General features: G+C 42.9%; 2 protein-coding genes and 1 long non-coding RNA gene across 3 annotated transcripts in view; 1 reads left to right on the forward strand and 2 right to left on the reverse strand.

Moving 5' to 3' along the window:
• The window catches only part of LOC137417058 (uncharacterized), a 75,155-nt gene extending 59,941 nt beyond the window's left edge, over window positions 1–15,214 (forward strand). Inside the window, exons 8-13 of the mRNA XM_068102810.2 lie at window positions 1,125–1,391; window positions 5,985–6,251; window positions 6,846–7,112; window positions 9,617–9,877; window positions 12,300–12,563; window positions 14,977–15,214. Of these exons, the coding sequence (XP_067958911.2) occupies window positions 1,125–1,391; window positions 5,985–6,251; window positions 6,846–7,112; window positions 9,617–9,877; window positions 12,300–12,563; window positions 14,977–15,210 (1,560 nt within the window). The 3' untranslated portion in view covers window positions 15,211–15,214. The remainder of the gene's footprint in view (window positions 1–1,124; window positions 1,392–5,984; window positions 6,252–6,845; window positions 7,113–9,616; window positions 9,878–12,299; window positions 12,564–14,976) is intronic.
• Window positions 15,215–18,060: 2,846 nt separating this feature from the next.
• LOC137417064 (uncharacterized) lies at window positions 18,061–20,021 on the reverse strand. The gene is made up of 2 exons (XR_010982378.2): window positions 19,956–20,021; window positions 18,061–19,801 (listed from the first exon to the last, which is right to left on the reverse strand). It is a non-coding gene; the product is annotated as an uncharacterized LOC137417064 (long non-coding RNA).
• Window positions 20,022–23,576: 3,555 nt separating this feature from the next.
• The window catches only part of LOC137417057 (uncharacterized), a 293,573-nt gene continuing 291,962 nt past the window's right edge, over window positions 23,577–25,187 (reverse strand). Inside the window, exon 19 of the mRNA XM_068102807.2 lies at window positions 23,577–24,816. Coding sequence (XP_067958908.2) covers window positions 24,591–24,816 — 226 coding nt within the window. The 3' untranslated portion in view covers window positions 23,577–24,590. The remainder of the gene's footprint in view (window positions 24,817–25,187) is intronic.

Raw genomic sequence — 25,187 nt, forward strand, 5'->3', positions numbered from 1 at the left:
TTTGGGGCGATTCGAGCTAGCCCCAGCCAAAGGGCAGCAATGGCGAATCAAGAAAACCGCCCAAATGCAGTTGGCAATTGCAGCAAACCTGGCACTTTGAAGATGCCATGTCAGAGGGATCTACTTTATTTAATGCAGTGCAATGGAGTGTCAAATTAATGGAAGACACGGCCTTACACTAATACACATAATAAGGATATAACTACCGAACCGGGATATATGGTGTCCTTCGTGTATGTTTTATGGAATTAACTACGGGAACGCCCTTTGACCTTTATACAACAGACTGGAGGCAGGAGGGTCCAGAATAAAGCAATAAAAACAAAAAAAACACAATCCTCATATCCACAACAATATATCGGTATATCTAGGCTCAGGTCCGATAAGCATATAATGCTTCAAGCACATCGGGTTTCCTTCCTTTCAGTTTAGTGTTTGACAACAGTAGCACTGTTTAAAAAGGTAATCATAAGCGTTTGTGGTGTGGTTAATATTTTTCACTTCCAGTAGTGGTGCCACACAAAATACCATAATAAGCTTTGTATGCACATTACCATGTTGTTTGACCAAGGTTGAAAACCGCTTGCAGAGGGGGGGGGGGATATTATTAGTAATTTTGCTTTGTAATAACATTAATATTGTGCTATTATTGTCATTGGTGTTGTTATTACTTTTGTTATTCGAAGCGGCCTTGGAAAAACACCACGATAAGCTGTCTTAACACTGATATACACCTCAACATGGATTTCACCCAAGACAGACAGCCCCCTTGAGGAGTGGGGTAGATTAAGTCACTACAACCTCCATTGTGTGGTGACCCTTAGGCCTCTTGCCAAGTTTGGTTGAGATTGGATAAGTAACGGTCGAATGTATCATGGTCAGATAGACAAACAGACACCAAATTGCGTATTTTAGTCTGATGCATCAACCAGGAAATCAGTTTTTTAATCTTTTACTTAATCTCATTCCAGTCTGAAAAATCATTTCAGAAGTCACTCGGTAGCATAACTTGTCCCTCGTAAGTGAAAATAATGAACAGTATACCTCATATATATATTTATCATAAATGTGTATGATTCAAAGGTTATTGCATTCCTTTCTTTATCTTATTGCATTCCTTTCAGAGTCAACGCCCCCCAAGGAAACCACCAAATGAGAGCGTCACAAATCAGCCCGAGCCACTGGTGGAGATACCAGCTCCTGAATTTAACACACCTTCCAATAATCCTGAATCTCCTGATGCCTCAAAGGTTCACTCAGACCATTCATATCTCACTCAAGAAAGCCCAAGGAGTGGGAAGAGAGAGCTGAGTGTGCTGAATGACCCAATAAGTCGACTGAAGGAGAGTCTCACAACAAGCCCGCAGATATCCTGTCTCCTACATAAAAAGGTAACATCACTGGACTATTGTGAAATCACTCCAAAATAAGCAACTTGTGGCTCCATACAGAGCTATGGATTTGGAAACATACATAAATACGGGATAATTCATCTCTTCAGATATGCAGAAATACTGGAAGTCCTAAAAAAAGGCTGAAAATCATAAAAACCTAGCATTTCAAATTACTGTAAAACTGCAATCCACATTTTTAGTTTTACACATTACACAGTTGCTAATATGTAAGGAAGTCCTCTAAATTAGGATGTATCATAGTAACCAGGTGGAACCTTTCAACATGACTAGCTCCCCCTCCCCTTGCTGAGTATGATTACTGGGGCCCAGGTTTTCTCAGTGATTCTGTTTTATTCACGTCCATCAACCAGGAAAGCATTCAGTTTTCAAATCCTTTAATTGAGCTCATTCAAAGTTGAAAAATAATTTCAGAAACCACTCGGTCGTATAACTTTGTCCTACCCTATCCAGGTTCCTCCTGATAACTCAATATTTGCTCTTTGCTTCTTCGGGTTCCTTCTCATCACTCCATCACGTAATTTGATCTTTCATTTGATTGTCCATTGGTAGTTAAATTAATGAACAGTGGACTTCATCTAGTTGTCCTAAATAAGTTTGTATTAAAGGCTAAATCTTTCTTTATCTTCTTATGGGTGATTCCACGGTAACTGATATTACAGATGCAGGATTCTTGCATACGCAATACAGAGCAGTAATTGAGACTGACAGTGATATTACCTCATGATGGTTATTAAAGTTACGTGTCGGAAGGGCAGGGTTGTAGGCTTTTCACACTGACTGTATCTCTTCTCCAGCAATGGGCGAGAACTCCAGGGGAACTGAAGTTACACAAAAAGGACACCAAAAATCAGCGTACTTAGTTGCACTCAGATATCTCATGCCGTTGTGGAATTAGGAAGATGCTTTTTATGTATGATAGCTGTGCAATGAAGTGAGGAATTTAGGTTACCCTAGTATGTTATTACTGATTGCCATTTGAACATGTAAGGATCGGTAACTGATGTTACATAACTGACGTTACGCTCCTTTTTACTGTGTGTAGGCATGGAGAAAATAGGATCCAAGGTGTAAGTTTAATGTGAGATATCCTTCGTGTATGTTTTTTTGTTATAAAGATGTTTTTTTGTGCATTGCTTTGGTTTATTCAACATGGGATGCTAAGAAAGCAAATAAATACTTGTGGGGAAGTAAGCAGGGGACCTACAGCTTTGAGTCCTATCCGAGGAACTAGACAAATGGGGTTTAATATCTTATAGTGGGGCAACTTAGCATAACAATTGTGCATTTTGTGAGGAAAGCACCAAACTTGGCACACTAGTAGACTATCCTATTATTATGAACAGATTTGGATATTGTGCCATCTCAAATTCAGCCCCTGATGGCTGTGGCAGCCATTTTCCAAAATGACACCTTCAGCTTGTTCCGACGAATTGCATCATCAATTGGCTTGGTCCTTTCCACCAGGCATTCTCTGGTGAAAGCCTGGAACTGCTCTTGGCAAATCTTCACATTCCTGACAGTCTCAACTGCAGCAGGACCTGCAATTTCCTTTGTGTCAAGGACAACCAGATCCATGCTCTCTTCCTCAAAGGGGTTGCCAAGCTCTTCTATGACGCTGACAAGGGCGCGGACATCCTTGGTGAAAGAGGTCTGCACACTTGATGTCTGGTCGTGATGACGTGTGTCCTCTCGCCTCCCCCAGTGTTGATGGCCATCTTGGAACTCTTCTATGGCCCTGGCAACTTCTGGCCCGGCAATCATCCAACGCCGCAGGGCACTTGGGTTGTCAGTGAGGCCGACTGCTCCACCATCTCCTTTGATGCAGGCGTTATTCTGTTCATGCGCCTGGTCGATTGGGATCGAAGAGAACACCTTCTTCGTCTTCTGTACAGTGAAGTTGCCAGCCCTGAATTCTCTGGCTACATCTGGGTGCTTCATTGGGAGTGCAACCATGTCCCTCAGGTGAAGAGGGACCCACCTGGCTTAGTGTGTGTGGTCTAAGGCATGGAACCATGGGACCAGTTCCGTCAGGGCATCAAGGTACATCGTGAATGAAGCCTGCCGCAGAGAACGCACGTAGACCAGTACCAACATCTCTAGTTCCAGCACAGTTGCCCAATGCTGAAACTTGGGAATGTCTTCTCCTCTCTGGTGATACCAGTTTTCGAACTCAGGCAGGTCTTCTGCATCATCAGCATATGTCATACAGTGGCGTTCATACGCACGGTGTTGCAGGATGTGCAGTGCCGCGGCAGTGATTTGATGAGCTCTTCTTGTGCGGGTGATGTGGGCAGCTCGCAGGAAGGAGTCGGCCGTCCCTGGCGTTGCAATCTCAGCTTGCAAATCTGCAAAATCTGCAAATCTTGCAAAAATCAAATCTCTGAATCTGAGATGGCCCAATATCCAGATCTTTTCATAATATGATATTCTATTAGTGTGCCAAATTTGGTGCTTTCCTCACAAAATGCACAATTGTTATGCTATATTTAGCTTAGCTGCCAGACTATTAGCCAATAGGACTACATGTAAAGCGCACTGGCTTGGACTCTAACACGGACCCCCAGTATAGGAAGATCATTGCTCAACCGAGCTAAATGCACTTCCTCAAAATAGAACATTGTATACAAAAACTGAAATTAGTTGTAGTTAAACCTATGTTTACACTCGTATAGTATGAACATTTAATTTCAGTAGAGATGTTCACTTAAGCAAAAAAGGAGAAGAAGAAGAATCAAGCAGAAAACAGCGACAACAACCTCAGATTCAATATAAAAATCTGTCTTTTATTTCCTGCATGAACATGTCCAAAATATTTAATTAAGTACACCTACGAATAAAAACCAAAGAAAATTATGTGACTGTTTTTGTGCTCACATTAAAGATTTAATTAACACAAACTTCTCATACATGTATATTGTATAAGGTAGTTTCCAAGTGAGACTTCAGCAGTCTGCTTATGTCCAATGTGCAGAAAGTTTAAAAGAGAAAAGCAAAATTTGTTTCAAGGATTTGTGGATTCCACACTGACAGTTACGCTTGAATTATCTCACAGAAATTCATAGACCTTTGATTACCCACATTATCAACATGTGCTCATTATTCATATAATACTACACATTGAGCAAACATCTTTGTAATTACTTGGTCTCTATGAATAACTTATTTCAAATCTAACGAATGTAATATATGGGATAAGAAATTAATGAACTTACCTGGGTTCATCTCAGTAATGATGAAATCCAGTCAAAATGAAGCAAATATTTTTGGTGACTGCAGAGTGACAATCCTTGACTTTTAAATGAGAGGGTGCATGTGTGAGACATGCAAGTTGCTAAAATAATAGCACATGATGAAGGTGACCCTAGGTTGACACCTTGGAAGTGATTATACTGCCCTCTGGTGATGAAAAGGTTGAGACCTTCAAAACCCTGACGATGAAGATTACTGTGCGCTTGGATCAATTGAAGATAGAGCATTGGTCTCGTATACCGGGCGTCCCTGGTTCAAGTCCAAGCTAGTGCACTAATGCCCTTTGGCAAGGCATTAATCCTAATTTGCCAAGTCCCTCAGATAGGTATTAAAGCCATATGTCCCCTGGTTGCTTCTTCACAAACGTCGACTTGCAACCTTAGCATCCCAGGTTGAACCAACCAAACCAACCACAAAAAAGAGAATTGTGTGAATAAAAGGCAAGGAATCTCTGGTAACTGATGTTACATGTTTTACTGAGTCCATTAAAAAAAACAATCCATATTCACACACTAGCCTGGTGTTGGCTTAGTGGTTAGGGTGCAGGCTTGGGATCCTGGGTTCGAAACCCGGTCGATTGCTGAATTAATGCCATGGGGGTTGACTCAGCCTGTCATCCTTCTAAGGTTGGCAAATTGAGTACCAGTTCACTGGTAATTCCCTGTGTGTCGCAAGAGGCGACTAACAGGGTTGGCGGCAGGAAGGGCATCCGGCCATACAACATTGCTTCAAAAAGGGGACCATGGTTCCCAAAAAAAGCCAACCCCTGCTCTGCGGGGAAAAATGGCCTCTAAAGGTGGTTCATATTCACACACACACACTAAATTCAGGCTAGTTAGGGAGGGGACTGACTATCGAGGAAAATATCAAATACCATCAAATATCTGTCAATGGGTGTTATGTAAATATAAAGATAAGATGTTTTTGGTAACTGATGTTACATGAATTCTCATTTAATTACATCATTTTTCTTTCATCATTAAGAAATTATATCACCTGGTTTTTGTTATTTGTTTGATAACATATCTTACAGAGATACTCAAACACCAACAACCTTATCACTCAGATAATGGGCTGGCAGAAATACAGGAAGCAAGTTGTCCATCAATGCTATACTTTTGACTATTACAATGTAGGCATATTTTGTAGGCACTGTCGGCTGATGTCTGCTAACTTCCGAATTGTGAAACTTCAATTTGTACACTATTGATCCATGTAAGGAGTTTCATCTACATGACAAGTTGAAATTTTAGTACCGTTTTTTAAGTTTATAAAAGGTTTCATCTACATCCCATGGAATTGCCCTTACGTTATTTTCAGGGTCAACATCCCCCGAGAAAACCACCAAAGGAAAGCGTCATGAATCAGCCCGAGCCACTTGCGGAGATACCCGCTATCGATTGTAGCACTCCTTCCAATAATCCTGAAACTCCTGATGCATCAAAGGTTTACTCGGACCATTCATACCTCACTCAAGAAAGCCCAAAGAGTGTGAAGAAAATGCTGAGTGTGCTCAAAGGCCAAATAGGTCAACAGAAGAAACATCTCAAGACTACCCAGCAGAAAAGCGGTCACCTACGAAAAGAGGTAACATCACTAGGCTATTGTGAAATCACTCCAATATATCAAACTTGTGGCTTCAAATGGAACCTTAAGCTATGGATTTGAAAGCAGGATAATTTGTCCCTTCAGCTATGCAGAAATACTGGAAATCCCAAAAAATGCTCAAAATCATAAAAACCTAGCATTTCAAATTACTGCAAAACTGCAATCCACATTTTTAGTTTTACACATTACACAGTTGCTAATATGTAAGGAAGTCTTCTAAATTAGGATGTATCACAGGAATTAAGTGGAATATTTCAACACAGCTAGCTCCCTCTCCCCTTGCTTAGTATGATTACTAGGGCCCAGGTTTTATCCGTGATTCTGTTTTTATTCACATCCATCAACCAGGAAAGCATTCAGTTTTTTAATCTTTCAATTTATCTCATTCAAAGTTGAAAAATAATTTCAGAAGCCACTCGGTAGTATAACTGTCTCCTACCCTGTTCGAAGTTCCTCCTGATATTTGATTGCCCATTGTAAGTTAAATTAATGAACAGTGGACTTCATCTATTTATCATAAATGAGTTTGAAGTAAAGGATAAATGTTTCTTTATCTTCTTATGTTATTTTCAGGGTCAACGCCCCCCAATAAAACTACAAAAGGAGAGCGTCATAAATCAGCCCGAGCTACTTGCGGAGATCCCGGCTACTGATTGTACCACTCCTTCCAATAATCCTGAAACTCTTGATGCATCAAAGGTTTACTCGGACCATTCTTACCTCACTCAAGAAAGCCCAACGAGTGTGAAGAGCAAGTCGAGTGTGCTGGATGACCCAATAAGTCAACTGAAGAAGCGTCTCTCGATGACCCAGCAGAATTCATGTCACCTGCGAAAAAAGGTAACTTCACGAGGCTATTGTGAAATTACTCCAGGATAAGCAACTTGTGTCTCCAAATGGAACCTTAAGCTATGGATTTGTAAACGGGATAATTTGTCACTTCAGATATGCAGACATACTGGGAATCCTAAAAAATCCTGAAAATCATAAAAACCTAGCATTTCAAATTACTGCAAAACTGCAATCCGCATTTTTAGTTTTACACATTACACAGTTGCTAATACGTAAGGAAGTCCTCTAAATTAGGATGTATCACAGGAACTAAGTGGAACCTTTCAACACGACTAGCTCACTCTCCCCTTGCTGAGTATGATTACTAAGGCCCAGGTTTTCTCAGTGATTGTTTTTTTTTGTTTGTTTTTTGTATACTGAATCGAGGCTCGTGAAAGAGCTAACATTTATTTCACAAACAAATCAACCAGACAAACAAAATATATAAAAAGAGGGAGCGGAAGACAAGATAGGAAGAGAAGGGGAAGCACACAAACATAACATTTGAGAGCAGGGAGATGTTTTGGAGGGAGAGGGCTTGGGCTGAGGAGGCATGGGAAGGGGGGGGGGGGGGGGGGGTGGGAGAAGTATAAAACACAAGGGCACCAAGGACTTCCAGGACAGAAGTTGGTATTTCAAAAAAGTGGATTTGGGGTGAAATTAGCGGGGGTAGAAAAGATCAAGGTTTTGGATGGGGGAAGATAAGAGATGATGGTGAACAGCTGTTTTAAAGACCTGGAGGGTGGAGTGGGATTGAAGAGAGTGAGGGAGTTTGTTCCAGAGGCGGGAGAAAAGAGGAATGAAGGAGTGAAGATGAGCAGAGAGTCTTGATTTTGGCAGTTTAACCATAAGAGGGTTGCAGGCAGATATTGTGCGACCTGTAGGAATATTTGGGGGACAGAGCCCAGAGAGAGCTGGGGGGGCAAGGCTGGAGAGGAGTCGGTAGAAGACAGAAAGACCACCAACCTGCCTGCGGTGAGTGAGTGAGAGGCCCTTGGAGTTAGCTTCATCGTGGGAGATTCCAATGATTCTGAATGCTTTGGTTTCAACAGCGTGAAGACGAGCTAGGTGTGAGGCAGGAGCACCAGCCCAGAGGGGAGAGCAGTATTCCATTGAGCTGCGGATGTAAGCCTTGTATGTGGTGAGGAGCTCAGGTGTGCCAAGGAAGGACTTCGCACGACGGAGGATGCCCAGTTGGCGACTGGCTTTGGAGGCCAGATTTGAAATGTGGTTTTCCCAGGAAATATCATGGCAGATAGTGAGACCCAAAAGCTTGAGTGACAGAACTTCTTGGAGAGGATTATTCAGAAAGTGGATGGGAGGGTTGTCCAGTCAGTCTTTTCGGAGAGACATTGTAAGAGTGTGAGATTTGTCAGGATTGAAAGACATGTTCCACTTGTTTGCCCACTCTGTGATTTTGTCCAGGTCTGCAGAGAGTGAGGAGGCTGCAGACTACCGATCTGAGGGATGAGGAATGGAGCGACAGAGAGTAGAGTCATCAGCAAAGAGATAGAGAGGATTTTCAAGAGAGTCAGAGAGATCATTGATGAAGACGAGAAAAAGCAAAGGGCCCAGAACACTGCCTTGGGGAACTCCAGCCTGAACAGGAAGAGGAGATTAGAGAAACCCATTCAGGGCCACACGTTGACTACGACTAGAGAGGAAGTCCGCCAGCCATGCGTGGAGATTTCCATGGATACCAAAGGAGGAGAGTTTGGTGAGCAGAGGGGGGTGCCAGACCGTATCGAAGGCATGTGATATGTCAAGGGAGACAGCTTTGATTTCCTGTTTGGCATTGAGGACCTCCATCCATTGTTGAGACAGCAGAAGCAACATGTCCAGAGTAGAATGACCTGGTCTGAATCCAAATTGATGATCAGAGATCAAGCCATTGGAGAAGAGGAAGGATTTGATATCCGAAGCAATGATGGATTCCATGACTTTGCTGATAATTGGGAGAAGGCTGATTGGTCTGTAGTTGCTAGGATCTGTTTTTGCACCTTTTTTGTGCAAAGCGGTGATGTTGGCTGATTTCCAAGTAGATGGCAGATGACCTTGAGCAAAAGAGAGGGTGAAGAGAACAGAGAGAGGGACTGAAAGAGCGGAAGAACAGGATTTTAGGACCCGTGGGCCGATGCCGTCAGGTCCAGTTGCAGAATCAGAGTCAAGGAATCAGAGTAGAGAATCAGAGTCAGAGTTATTCATGTCCATCAACCAGGAAAGCATTCAATTTATAAATCTTTTAATTGAGCTCATTCAAAGTTGAAAAATAATTGCAGAAACCACTCGGTCGTATAACTTTGTCCGACCCAATCCAGGTTCCTCCTGATAACTCAATATTTGCTCTTTACTTCTTCGGTTCAGGTTCCTTCTCATCACTCCTTCACATTATTTGATGTTTCATTTGATTGTCCATTGTAAGTTAAATTAATGAGCAATGTACCTCATCTATTTATCCTAAATGAGTTTGAATTAAGGCTAAAGCTTACTTTATATTCTTATGTTATTTTCAGGGTCAACATCCCCCAAGAAAACCACCAAAGGAGAGCGTCATGAATCAGCCCGAGCCACTTGCGGAAATACCTGCTACTGATTGTACCACTCCTTCCAATCCTGAATCTCCTGAAGCATCAAAGGTTTACTCGGACCATTCTTACCTCACTCAAGAAAGCCCGAGTGTGAAGAGAAAGCAGAGTGTGCTGGATGACCCAATAATTCAAATGAAAATGCGTCTTAAGACTATCCAGCAGAAATCCCGTCGCCTGCAAAAAAAGGTAACTTCACTAGGCTATTGTGAAATGACTCCAAGATAAGCAACTTGTCTCCCCTAATCAAAGGGAGTCGCAAAGCGCCCCTCCCTTGACACAAGGGATCGTTTCTCTGTATGCAGCTTTTACATGGGGAATGAAAATGCGTTTCTCGGCTTCTACTGGACGAAATCGGCTGCAAATTTCAGAAGTAAATGCTTTGTATGTTCATTTAATATGTTCGAAACTTCAGCAACATCTGTTTCTGCATTCTTGAGTTATATTTAGAAAACCCTCGAAATCAGGTTGGTGTCCATCCGTCCGTCCATCCGTCCACCCGCCCAAAATGTGTTGGCGCTCATATCTCAAGGACTATACATTGAAACTAGCTGAAACTTGGAATATACATCGACCAATCGGTCTAGTTAATGGCTTTCAAAACAAATTACACCTAAGTGCTATAGTTTTTGCTTTAAAATTAAATATTTATAAATATATATACATAAATAAATATATAAAAATACATACATACAGTACTTTATAACTCTTCAAAATATTATTACACAAATCTAATGTGCTGGCCCAATGGCCTTATAGACAAGGCATCAGATTCCCAAACTGGGGGTTGTGGGTTTGAATCCCATCTCGGTTGAATATTTTTTTCCCTTTACTTTTTAAAGTCTTTTTTATCGTCTTGAATATAACAAATGAACATTTTGTGCAATGTTGAATGGTTTTTGAAATATCGCGTACTTCAAAGTACATGGACAAATGATCGGTCGGTCGGACAGAGCTCATTTTCATATCGCCCGTCTCCGACGTTATCAAAAATGGAGCTTCGATAATGGACATCTGCCGGGATAAAGCATGTGGCTGTAACCCCCAGATCATCAAACAAAAAGCCCCCCGCCTCCCAAAAGGCACTACATCCACCGTAGAAGGTCCCAAACAAAACGGATCTAGAATGAACCATCGGGGCCCCCACCTCCCAAAAGGCACTGCATCCACCGTAGAAGGTCCCAAACAAAACGGATCTAGAATGAACCATCGGGCCCCCCTAAATTGGTATGGCCATTAACAGACATTTTTGGGGGGATGCTCATTAACGGCCATTTTGCAATGTTTCACTCTGTCATGAAGGAAGAAGTCGATGCTCTGACTGAACAACTCCTGAACAAGTTTGCAGCGTTTGCAAATTGAATGACAATAATGGGTGTGGTGTTTTGAAGACTTTTCAAACGAAGACCTAGGCATCTGTTAAGAAAGCTGCGAATATCCGGAAGGGGCATCTTTCTGATCGTTTTAGCATGGTGACTGCAGAAATCAACTCAAAGGAAGAGATAGACAATGCGAGAGCATACCGTTCTCAATGCTGGACAATCTTCACTGCTGTGAAGCGGCCAGCTTTTGTTCCGCTTACATGGGTTCCTGCTGCTAAAGCCTCAATTCCTGAGACTCGTGGTACAAGTTCACTTCCAACAACAAACAAAAGAGGAGTGCTGAAATTAGAATACATTATCTGTGGAAAAATCAAGAAGAACTGGAACAACACACAATAAGGAGTGGCCAGGTGTAGATGGTTGCAACTCCATTCTTGAAGCAACACAGAAAGATGATGACCAACGCATCATGTCAGTCTTCCTGAATGAAGGTGATGTCATCGTGAAAGAAGCAAAATACCACCAGTCATGTCGGCGAGCCTACCAGAAGAGTTCTGTGAATGTGGCACCCAAAGTTGATCAAATGTCTGTCAGGAGGATCCACTGTGAAACATACAAGATTACCATCACATTTGTCCAGACGGAAGTTATCGATAAGGGTGCCTTCACATACACGGATTATTCTTACGAGTCCTTACGGATCGCCAACTCGTAGTCAATCGCAAGCATCCGTAAATAACGGAAGATGATTTTTGACATGTCAAAAGTTGTTGCGAGTTGTGACGAGTTATCTACGGATACCAGCGAGTTATTTACGGTTGCTTGTGATTGACTACGAGTTGGCGATCCGTAAGGACTCGTAAGAATAATCCGTGTATGTGAAGGTTGCATTAGATGCGGGCAATGCTGGCCACAACACTCCTCGAGTTACATTCAGCTGAATATGTGGGCGAGGGTGGATATTGAATACTACACAGTCTATTCTCTGACATCAAAGATCAGGGAAGCAATCAGGGAGAAGATATTCTTCATTTCTGAACCAGCATCATGGAAATTTCATTCACAACTCCTCCATGTCAGTCTGGGATGCGGAAGGGACCCGCCATGCTGACCAGGAGTCATTTAGGCAAAATACTTAAATGTCTGTCGCCTTAAACCTTCAAGCGCTCATTGTAGCCATGGCCAAAACCAAGACCCCAGCACAAAAATCCTCCAAAAGTGTTAATTGAGCAATAAATGAGTTTGAATTAAAGGTTAAATCTTTCTTCATCTTCTTTTGTTCTTTTCAGAGTCAACATCCCCCGAGAAAGCCACCAAGGGAGAGTGTCACGAATCAGCCCGAGCCACTTGCGGATATACCCCCTACTAATTGCAGCACTCCTTCCAATCCTCAATCTCCTGATGCATCAATTGTTTACTCGGACCATTCGTACCTCACTCAAGAAAGCCCAACGAGTGCGAAGAGAAACCTGAGTGTGCTGGAAGACAGAATAAGTCAACTGAAGAAGCATCTCAAGACTACGCAGCAGAAATCTCGTCGCCTGCGAAAAAAGGTAACATCACTTGGCTATTTTGAAATGACTGCAAGATAAGGAACTTGTGGCACCAAATAGAACCTTAAGCTATGGATTTGAAAACTCAAGCTACAGCTATGCGGAAATACCTGAAATCCTTAAAAAGCCTTTAACTCTTAGATGCAGGCGTCAAAAATCATACATAAACGCAGACATTGGGCCTTGGAGGCCCAGCGGATGTATTCGTGTAATGTTTTTTTATTTTTTATTTTTAATAGATTTTTTTCTTTCATGTCCTTTTTCAATCCAAGTCGATGCTCATGGATGTGTATTTGCTCAGAAAATGTGAATCATTGATCCTAGTAGTTGGAAGACTCCCATACAAGTAATGAATCCTTTTTTTTTTTTTTGCTAAAAAAAATTTTTGTTCTTGGTTTTTCAACTTTTTTTTCTCTAAAAAGTTGAGGCTCATGGAGGAGTATTTGCTCAAAAAATATGATTCACTAATCCTTTTATTTAGAATATATATGTCTACAACTGTCAAAAATCCTACACCTATGCAGCCATTGGGCCTCGGAGGCCCCACAAATGTATTCGTGTAACGTTTTTTTAAATTTTCATATTTTTGTCACTGAATTATTTGTAACCAGGTTATAGGAGCATATAATGAGGCTCATATCAAGAAAATAATGATATAACATAGTAGTACAACAACATTTATGCGGGGCCTCGAAGGCCTGAGGCCTGCATTTGTGTCGGATTTTCAGGTTATAAGTGAAGAATGAAGATTTTCCCACGAGCCTGAATTTTTTTTTTTTTTAATGTTGCTGAATTTTGTGGAACAAAATGAAAGTCAGTGAAAATGAGGCTCATTCCAAAAAAAAAAATTGTACAGCATAGTTTTTGCAACAAAAAAAACCTTGTGGGCCTCCGAGGCCCATTCACTGCATCCAAGGGTTAAAAATATTATACTTAGCATTTCAAATTACTGTAAAAATGCAACCTACATTTTTAGTTTTACACATTGTACGTCTGATAACATAGGGCTGGCAGTATGGCCGAGAGGTACCCACACTCACCTCTAGGTGGTCTACCCTGGGTTTGAATCTCTACGCAGCTATAAACTGTCATCCCGGTGTTTCACAGACCTAGTGATTCATTAATATCTGTGTCGACCCGCCTGCCAGCATTAGTTGCTGATCGTTAAACATGCCATGGTGTAATTTGCAGAGTCGCTGAGCTATCGCTGGCACGCTGATCAAATTACAAACTCTGACCCTAACTTACAGAGGGCACTGTATAAGAGGCACAGACATGCCCTCAGCCAAAGATTCTACCTTGCAGCATTCGATATTTAACAAATATTTCGATACATCAACAAGGAAAGCATTCGATATTTAAATATTTTATTTGATCTCCTACCAAGATGAAGAAAATTCCAGAAGCCACTCAGTCATATAACTTGTAAGTTAAATTAACTGGCGTGACTCGGCGCGCTCTGCGCGCCTCCCCACACGTCGTTTCAGAGGGGTAGGCATCTTTGACCATTTCGGTGTCTTTTGGGTCTTCATGGTGTTTTGGGTCTTCAGGGCCATTTGGGTCTTCAGGGTCTTTTGGATCATCTGGGCCTTTAAGGGTATTTTGGGTCTTTGAGGTGTTTTGGGTCTAAAGGGTAATTTGGGTCTTTGGTATCTTCAGAGGCTTTTGGGCCTTAAGGGTCTTCGGTGTCTCTTGGGTCTTCAGGGGCTTTTGGGTCTTTTGGTTCTTCTTGATCTTTAAGGGTATTTTGGGGTCTTTGGGGTGTTTTGGGTCTTTGGGGCGTTTTGGGTCTTCGGGGCGTTTTGGGTCTTCGGGGCATTTTGGGTCTTCAGGGCGTTTTGGGTCTTTGGGGCGTTTTGGGTATTAGGGGCGTTTTGGGTATTCGGGGCGTTTTGGGTATTCGGGGCGTTTTGGGTATTCGGGGCGTTTTGGGTCTTCGGGGTGTTTTGGGTCTCCGGGGTGTTTTTTGGGGTCTTCGGGGTGTTTTGGGTCTTTGGGGTCTTTTGGGTTTTTGGGTATTCAGGGTCTTTTTGAGCCTCAGGGCCTTGAAGGGTATTTTGGGTCTTTGGGGTGTTTTGGGTCTTTGGGGGTCTTCAGGGTATTTTGGGTCTTCAGGGGTCTTGGTGGTCTAAAGGGTCTTGGGGGAATTAAAGGGTCGTCAAAGTCTGAGGGGTCTCAGCAGTCTTAACGCAATTAAGAGGGTTAATGAAGAGGGTGGTAATTATTTTTTGAAGAAGAAGAAGACGTTTTAGTCGCATATAAACATAGCGACATGCATAACCATATACGTTTGCTCTATTATAATAAGAATTATAATAAGATGAACAGTGTACTTTATCTTCTATTTATCATAAATGTGTCTGATTCAAAGGCTAAATCTTTCTTTGTCTTCTTCTTCTTATCTTGTTTTCAGAGTCAACAGCTCCCAAGAAAACCACCAAAAAAGGAGAGCGTCACGAATCCTGCGGAGATTTCCGCCACCGATTGTAACACTCCTTCCAATAATCCTGAAACTCCTGATGCATCAAACATTTACTCGGACCATTCTTACCTCACTCAAGAAAGCCCAACGAGTGTGAAGAGAAAGCTGAGTGTGCTGCAAGACAGAATAAGTCAACTGAAGAAGCGTCTCAAGACGACCCAGTAGAAATCCAGTCGCTTACAAAGAAAACGTAACATCACTAGAGGCCCTTGGGAAATCACTCCAAGATAAGCAACAATTGCCCTTGAGCCTTGGGGAGTAATTGCTACAATCTAAGATCTATCCGAGTTCTTCCGACATGTTTGCTCTTTGTTTTTTTCTCTTTCACAGCACTTTCTACTTTTTCACATTTCTCTTTATTTGTGCTAATTCTTGCTTTTTCTTTCATTTTTCTTCATTTTCCTTTCTTTTCCTATTAATTTATCGTTTTCTCTATCTGTCTAGGATAAATTGATTCTTCCAAATTGTTTTTGTAAGGCTCACTTGGCTGCATCTGGATAGGAAGATCCCAGTAGGGTATTTTCTCATCAATGGAATGACTGGACATGGGAGAGCAAATGTCATCAAGCAGGGACTGCACCAGCTGAGTGATGTCGGGATTTGTCGTGTTTGCCTTATGTGCGGTGGGCTGTCATGTCATTTCTCGTTGCTTGAATCTTTTGGTGCTAACATGAAGATGCCTGATCCGGAGTCGTGATTTCCCCATCCAGCAAAGCCAGATCAACGGGTGTGCGACCTGATAGACGTCTGCCACATGTTTCATCTAATCCGCAACACATTAGCAGCAGCATGGACACTTGTATTCATCTGCAGGAAAGATTAGCTGGACCTTCATAAAGGAGCTTCACAAGCTGCAAGATGAAGGTCACCGCTTGGCCCACAAACTGAAGGTTGCGCCTAGGTAACGGGAAAAGCAGAAAATGCAGCGTTGCTGATGCAATAGAGTCCCCAGGTTCGTGGATCAGAGGCCATCGTTCGTTTCATTCGCTCCATCGATCATCTCTTTGACATCATGATCTCACGTAATCCACTTGCAAGGAATTACAAGGCACCGATGCGCCCACAGAATGAACACTTTTGGAGAGGCTTCTTTCAGCAAGCCTATGAATACATTGCTTTGCACACCCGTGCACAGTCAGCCGATGCATCTTTCAGGGAGGAAGACTCCTTTACTCCCTTCATCGGTTTTCTCGCTTGCATTAGAAGTTTGCTTGAGCTGTACAAGAATCTAGTGAGATGTAAGGTACTTGCTAACATACGAACCAAGCCAAGACAACCAATAGTTGTATTTCTGCGCAGTGAGGTCAGCAAATGGAACGAATAGCAGTCCCACTGCAAGGCAGTATCAGGCCATCTACAAGCGGCTGCAGGTGAGGCATGAGGTCAACGGCCAGGGAGGCAGAGGCAGACTGCGCCCCTGATCACCTGGTGGACTGCGCCCCTGATCACATGCTGGACTGCTCCCCTGATCACATGCTGGACTGCGCCTCTGATCACATGCAGGACTGCACCCCTGATCACATGCTGGACTGCTCCCCTGATCACATGCTGGACTGCACCTCTGATCACATGCAGGACTGCGCCCCTGATCACATGCTGGACTGCGCCCCTGATCACATGCTGGACTGCGCTCCTAATTACATGCTGGACTGCGCTCCTGATTACATGCTGGACTGCGCTCCTGATCACATGCTGGACTGTGCTCCTGATCACATGCTGGACTGTGCTCCTGAAGCCCTTCAATGAGAAGATGAATGGGCCTAAGCTTCAAAAGCAATTGTATAAACACATCTTGTTCAGAAATGAGCAAACATGAAGGTTGCAAATTTGATCAGATGCAACCAAGAAGATTATATTTTCAGAGTCATCATTGTTGTTGTTTTTCAACCCATTAAAAGGAATAGCTAAGACTTTAAAATGCGTTCAAAGGGTCAAGTAGAGTATCTGTTTGCCTTGAATTGTCTATTAAAACATTCCAAAACAATATCGTTTACCTGGCTAAACGTTCAAGTTTGCGAGAATGGGAACAAATTGCAATCAATGTACAACAGTCAGTTGTCCAAGTTCAAAGGTGGTGGAGAAATGAGCATGGGGGAAAAATGGGGTCATCAACCCTAAGACCATCAAAACTGTAATGTGAAGTAAATGACTCTAGGTTTAGTTAAGGGTACAAAACTATCTGGGAGACCATCAGAATCACATTCACCAGCAAACATGGGGGCTTTGCAGGATATGTTCACCCGAAGTCCTTCAAAATCAATGAGACAGGCATCCCGATAAGGTAGCTCGACATATTGCAGTTCATACTCTGCTGCAACGAGAAGTGAATTCTCATGCATGAAACCGGATTACAGTACATCCAAAATAGTAACCTGAAGACTGACATCCATATGGAATTCTCAGAAATTATGCCATCCTGGAAGGATGACTCCTTGACTGTTTAAAGCAGGGGTTCTTAACCTTTTTCCCTGTCAAGACCCCCAACGGATTGCCCACGATGTCCCCATACCACCTTCGCCAGACTGTTGACTGACCAAGGCACACCGAAGGTGCGCATAGCTAGGGGGGACTGGGGGCATGTCCCCCTATAATTTTTTTGATTTCTAGGTGCTCTGTGGTGCATTTTGAGGGGTGTTTTTACTTTAATTGCCTATTTTTTTGGAAGAAAATTGGTAACTTATTACCCAGAAAATGGGCCAAGTTCGGGGATCCGTGCCTCATTACCAGTCCCATTACGTTCCAGTGTGACTTCAAAATATCTCAATAGCTTAGTTTTACATTTGGATAATTAGGAACAGAACAGGAAAGAAAATCATTAGGATTTTATCCCTATTTATTTCTTTGCTTGTTAACAAAGAAACAAAACAAACTAAACTAAACTAAAACATGCAAGTTTTATGCAAGGCGTTTTACTAATCTCGTAAGATTGTTGCTGCTGTTTTCGTGCAATCAGAATATGGAATCGGGGCACAGTTCGTGACAACGCAACTCGCATATCATCGGAGACACATCAAGTCGATTTCTCCACTTTTATTTCAGGTTTAATAATGCAGAGAAACCTGTTTCACAGAGATACGTAGTTGTGTAGGGAACCAACACATTCATTGCCCTCTTCGCCAAGCTAGGGTAAGCTGCTATCTGCTCACACCAAAACTGCTTAAAATCCAGCCCAGCCTTTCCGAAATCAGCTTTCTTTCTTTGATCTTCTTGGAACTCGATCAAATCATCCTTCACTAAATTGTTGTCACTCATCGTAGAAATATCAAACGAGAAAGGGTTCTGAATCCAAACGGATTCCGTGCTAAGATCATCAATATCTGAGAAGTAACCCTCAAAATTGGTACTTTGGACTTTCAAATGGTCCTTGACTTCTTGAAGTATTTCCCCAGGCAATGAATGCCTTTTCATCTTCTCCATCAAGAAGGATATCGCCAAGGATTGGAAAGTTCGCCATGTTTCCGCTTTCAACACGGCGACTCCAAATAGGTAATTTCTTCGTGAATGCCACTAACTTTCCCCTGGCTTGAATAATGTCCACATCCCTTCCCTGCATCGACATGTTCAAGTAATTGAGGTGACCGAAAATATCGGCCAAATATCCCAGGCTAACAATAAAATGCTCATCTTCAAAACTGTTCGCAAGAGGGGATTGATGATGCCTGAGGAATTCGAGAATTTCTTCCCAAAGTTCCACTACACGTGCGAAAACACGACCACGAGATAGCCAACGTACCTCTGTGTGGTACAGTAAAATGCAATGTTCCGCCCCAATCTCATCACAGAATTTTTGAAATAGCCGATGATCTAATGCCTGTCCATGAATAAAGTTGACTGTCTGCACGACTATTACCATCACTTCTTTCAGTTTATTTGACAACGTTTTGGACGCCAAGGGTTTGCGATGTGGAACACAGTGTGTGTGGTCAACACATGTGGAGCTTTCTCCTTGACGAGAGCGACAAACCCAGATTTCTTGCCAATCATGGCAGGAGCTCCATCCGTGCAAATATACCCAACCAAATCCCATGTTAACTCATGGCGATCAAAGAACAGTTCGATCAACTTGAACACATCAGCTCCTTTAGTTGTTGTTTCGAGTCGTTCGCATAATAAAAAATCTTCCTCGAGTTTCATTTCATGAACGGAGCGGATGAATACGAGCAATTGACAGTGATTTGAAACGTCAGTCGATTAATCGAGCTGCATGCTAATTTTTGCAGGACTGTTTTTAATCTCGCTGACAACTTGTGTTGATATGTCCTGACTCATGTCTCCAATTCTCTGGCGTACAGTGTCGTTGGACAAGGACACCTGACTCAATCGCTTCACAGCATCCTCCCCCAGCACGATTTTAACCATCTCCAACGCACAGGGCTTCACTAGGCTTTCTCCGATTGTGTGGGGCTTCTTTTCCTTGGCAATCATGTACAAAACTTTGCAGGAGGCTTCCAGAAGAGGCTTCCCAGTGAAAACAAACCCATGCCATGAAAGAGTTCCTTTCTGGTCATAACGAAGTCTTTTCACCTTGAAAGCATCAATGGAGGTGTCAACATGATCCTTGTGTTTGCTTTGGAGGTTCTGATGTTGGAGGTGCTCTCTCAGTCCTGATGGCTTCAAATTTCCATTGCTCATTATCCAAATTGCAAAGCATGCATTGGGGTTTATCAGTTCCATCTCCTTTCACACAGGTGAAGCCAAAGTGAACATAGTCATCATTCCAATTCCGTTTTTTGACAGACGACATCTTGCAACAAATCTGTAAAAGAATAATAAGAAAACAATTAACAAACGCCACAGAAGATAAAACATTAGTCCACGTGAAATAAAGTGTTGGCCACTCACACCGGAAACAACAGAAAGAGATGTACAGAAGACTAAGAAATTCCTCACACTACACTACTTCAACTTACCCAATCAATCAACTTTCGCAGCTCAATCAATTTTCACGGACCGCGTGTTTACAGACACGGATATCCGGGTGTTTTTCACGGACACGGACATCCGGCCACCCCATTTGTTATTGCATCATAATGAATGTGAATTCGAAAGGGGGAAATTGGTTTATGCCAGGCAGTTGGGGATCTGCGCTGGCGAGGTTTGGAGGCGGGTTTGACCATGGGTGTTGCGGTACGACCCGGGCCCCACGGGGAGTTTGGTGGAGTGTGGGGTCCCTTGTCCATCGGGGCGCTGCCCGAGCGTGTCTTTTGGACCAATTCTACATTTCCTAAAGTCATGATCGGCCTGAACATGAGATTTCACAATCTCATGTTCATATCAAGTTGATAAAATAAAATTTATATAATCTTCTTTCATATGCAGCACAAGGCTGCGGGGTAGCATCATTGGCCGAGGGCGTGACCGTGCTGCTGATGCAATGTCCCCTGCTGGTTATGGCAATAATTTGTTCATGGTGTCAGCGATAACTTGCCAACTCTTCCCAAAGGACACCGTGAGATCTTTAACATCCACCAACGAATGCTGGCAGACGTGACATCCATCTAACGTCCAGCCGAGGAACGGCACACTGATGAATCACCCTGCCTGTGCAACACCAGGATGGCAATTTATAGTTGAGTCGACAATCAAAACAAGGCTAGACAGCTGAGAGGAGAGTGTGTCTACCTCTCGGGCCTATGGCTATGCCATGTTTATATAATCAAGGGTGTTCATTTTATTCTGGCAGCACACTATACATGGCAAGGATAACAAGGAGAATATTGCTTTGCAATACATGTCCCCTACCATGTTTCAGTTCAATATCAGTAAAAACAAATCCCTTTATTTGGGTGGTGTATAATGCTGCATTCAGTCCCGAAAAGAATAAAAATAACCCAGTGTACATACATGAAGCAGAAAACATGCGTACGACTTATGTGCATTTATAATACATCGTAGTACATATATAATACGTTGTGGTTATATACCTGGAATCATTCCAATTGTACTGGGCCACGGACGAACACCCAGGCCTTAGACCTGCCAATCTGTGCTGCTTCATTGGGGTGGAGTCAGACCACCTGTCTAGCCAATGGGTGTAAAGCAGTGGGGGATGTAAAGCAGTCAGGGCACCTGAAAACTGAACAAGCGTTCAACAAGCGTTACGCCGAGGTCCCCCGTCGGTGAAGTGATGTGAGTTGACAAAGTGGTAGACGCAGAAAACATGGAAGAGTCGATAATATTTGCGAGTGGATTGGAGACACACCCACACACCAGATTAGAAGTTAGTAGTTTGTTTATTTTTCAATAAGCAACTACAGCAACTACAGACCAATCAGCCTTCTCTCAATTATCAGTAAAGTCATGGAATCCATCATTGCTTCAGATATGAAATCTTTCCTCTTCTCCAATGGCTTGATCTCTGATCATCAATTTGGTTTCAGACCTGGTCACTCTACTCTGGACATGCTGCTACTGCTTTCTCAGCAATGGATGGAGGTCCTCAATGCCAAACAGGAAATTAGAGCCGTCTCCCTTGACATATCACGTGCCTTCGATACGGTCTGGCACCCCGCTCTGCTCACCAAACTCTCCTCTGTTGGTATCCATGGAAATCTCCACGCATGGCTGGCGGACTTCCTCTCTAGTCGTAGTCAACGTGTGGCCCTGAATGGGTTTCTCTCATCTCCTCTTCCTGTTCAGGCTGGAGTTCCCCAAGGCAGTGTTCTGGGCCCTGTGCTTTTTCTGGTCTTCATCAATGATCTCTCCGACTCTCTTGAAAATCCTCTCTATCTCTTTGCTGATGACTCTACTCTCTGTCGCTCCATTCTTCATCCCTCAGATCGGCAGTCTGCAGCCTCCTCACTCTCTGCAGACCTGGACAAAATAACAGACTGGGCAAACAAGTGGAACATGTCTTTCAATCCTGACAAATCTCACACTCTTACGATGTCTCTCCGAAAAGACCGACTGGACAACCCTCCCATCTACTTTCTGAATAATCCTCTCCAAGAAGTTCTGTCACTCAAACTTTTGGGTCTCACTATCTGCCATGATCTTTCCTGGGAAAACCACATTTCAAATCTGGCCTCCAAAGCCAGTCGCCGACTGGGCATCCTCCGTCGTGCGAAGTCCTTCCTTGGCACACCTGAGCTCCTCACCACGTACAAGGCTTTCATCCGCAGCTCAATGGAATACTGCTCTCCCCTCTGGGCTGGTGCTCCTGCCTCACACCTAGCTCGTCTTCACGCTGTTGAAAGCAAAGCATTCAGAATCATTGGAATCTCCCGCGATGAAGCTAACTCCAAGGGCCTCTCACTCACTCACCGCAGGCAGGTTGGTGGTCTTTCCATCTTCTACCGACTCCTCTCTGGCCTTGCCCCCCCAGCTCTCTCTGGGCTCTGTCCCGCAAATATTCCTACAGGTCGCACAAGATCTGCCTGCAACCCTCTTATGGTTAAACTGCCAAAATCAAGACTCTCTGCTCACCTTCACTCCTCTTTTCTCCCGCCTCTGGAACAAACTCCCTCACTCTCTTCAATCCCACTCCACCCTCCAGGTCTTTAAAACAGCTGTTCACCACCATCTCTTATCTTCCCCCATCCAAAACCTTGATCTTTTCTATCCCCGATAATTTCACCTCAATTCCACTTTTTGAAATACCAACTTCTGTCCTGGAAGTCCTTGGTGTCCTTGTGTTTTATACTTCTCCCACCCCCCCCCTTCCCACGCCTCCTCCCCCCCCCTTCCCACGCCTCCTCCCCCCCCCTTCCCACGCCTCCTCCCCCCAAGCCCTCTCCCTCCCACACATCTCCCTGCTCTTAAATTTTGTGTGCTCTCAAGTGTTTGCGTGCTTCCCATTCTCTTGTCTTCCGCTCCCTCTTTTTATATATTTTGTTTGTCTGGTTGATTTGTTTGTGAAGTAAATGTCAGCTCTTTCACGAGCCTCGATTCAGTATACAAAAAAAAAAGAAAAAAGAAAAGAAAAAAAAGAAAAGAAGATATTCCACTCACAAGGTTCAGACATATATGGTGGTGGCCATCTTGGATTTTGACGTGGCGACCCAATTTTCAATAGCGTTCTTCCTTATGCGTAGATACACCCACACCAGATTAGAAGTTAGTAGTTCGGTTATTTTTCAAGATATTTCGCTGACAAGGTTCAGACATATATATGGTGGCGGCCATCTTGGATTTTGACGTGGCGACCCAATTTTCAATAGCCTTCTTCCTTATGCCTAGATACACCCACACACCGGATTAGAAGTTAGTAGTTCATTTATTTTTCAAGATATTCCGCTCACAAGGTTCAACGCACGCACACACGCACACACGGACGGAGGGGAAAACCATAGTCCCCCTTTCGCTCCGCGGTGCGACGGGGGACAAAAAGGACATAACTCCATGAAAAATTGGGGAAACTCCCAAAAACTCAAACGTGTTCTATAAATTGTCATACTAAACCCATGTGCCAAGTTTCAGTTGAATATGTTAAGGTGTAAGGGCAGAAAGTCTGGAAAACCACGGGTAGGATGGCCAGGCAAACAGATGGAGAGTAAACCCCCTCCGGTGAAACCGATAGGGAACTAAAAAAGTGATTTCCTCAAAATCTTTATTTTGTGCAAGTAAAACTTTGCTTTCAGCAAAAAGACACCAATCAGGAGAGAGGTAACTGAGACATTTACAGACAGACGATTTGCACATAGCCCGATAATCTATCCGACCTTGTTCCCCTCTCCAACGAAGCTGGAAAACCTAATCATGTAGCACATTACCCTCCCCCTGTAATCTACAGAACTAACCAACCAGTTGGACAGCCATACTCCCTTTTTGGCAATACGGTAGCAATAGCATTCAAATTTTATTAAATACACCAAGTTAATTAATGACGTTTCCAATTGTTGTGCAATTCGCAGTCAATTAAACACCCATATTGCAGTTTTCAAGCCATATTACCAGCCATCACACATGCCACCTCGCTTGCTAAAATAAGTTCATGGACTTTGATACATAAACATGACGTACCCCATGGATCACAAGGGTTCAACACCCTCAACATATAAAAAATATATACAGACAAATAGACAGACAAGAAAATTCTCAAATAATTTCAGCATATTGCATGCCAATGAAAGCAGCAACCTTGGAAAATATATTAGGAAGAAATAAAATGAGAAAGAGATGGAATAGAGAAATAAAGAAGGGATAAGGGAAGGTATAGGAAAGCAAAATGAAATCAGAACGAGGAAGAAGATTTTAAGAAGAAAGAATAGAAGTAGCAAGACCATTATAACGAGAGAAAATATGGGAAGGAGAAGTGAGGAAAAAGGAACCATCTACATATTATGTATCCAGGCGAGACGAATGGAGAAAAATTAATTTAAGTGGAAAAGAGAAGGGAATAAAAGAGACAGTTTGGACTTTGGAGAGGAGAACACAGTGGATGAAGTAACATAATATATAGATGGCCCCAAAAAGAAAGAAAGATGAAATGTAGAAGAAGTTCATAAAGTGAATTTGAAATTAAAGCCTCAAAAAAATAAAGCTTGCACATTGTTCACTCTTCATTGATCTTCATCCCTCTCCATCCAAACCACTATCCATCCCTATTAAAACGTCTCGTCTTCGGTGCAGTCTTCCGTCGTGTGGCCGAAGACTTCACACGAGTTGCAGTAGGGGCGAGGAGGATCAACTCTTGAGCCGTGATGTGCCGAGTGAGGAGGAGACGGTGAATCTGACCCTTGCTGAGGGCAATCCTCCGTGTCGTGGAGGTCAAAGCAGTCGCAGATGTCACAGAAGAGTCGAGGAGGTCTTCGTGGTGGAGGTGAAGGAGAACTGAAGAAATAAAAAGAGAGAACACATTGGAAATAGATACCTGCGATCACAAAGTGATCGCCAAGGGTAGGCTTCCCCCGACTTACCCTTGGCCCGCTATCCAATGATGGCCATATTTTTTCAGACCACCTTATGACCTCGATATTCAAAATGTAGGGATAGAGTGTAAATAAATAAAATGTATCCCCATCTACAATCTATCCACAAAACTCAACATCATGAAAATCGGAGGAAAAATATTCAAGTTATGATCAAAAAGTGTTTTTTGTTAATTAGAACACAATCCGAAAAGTTATGATCAAAAAGTGTTTTTTGTTAATTAGGACACAATCCGAAAAAGGTAGGTCAAGGACACGAATCAGATATCAGGT

Source organism: Myxine glutinosa, chromosome 3, assembly GCF_964187855.1.
Source record: "Myxine glutinosa chromosome 3, kmMyxGlut1.1, whole genome shotgun sequence".
Classification (NCBI taxonomy): Eukaryota; Metazoa; Chordata; class Myxini; order Myxiniformes; family Myxinidae; genus Myxine; species Myxine glutinosa.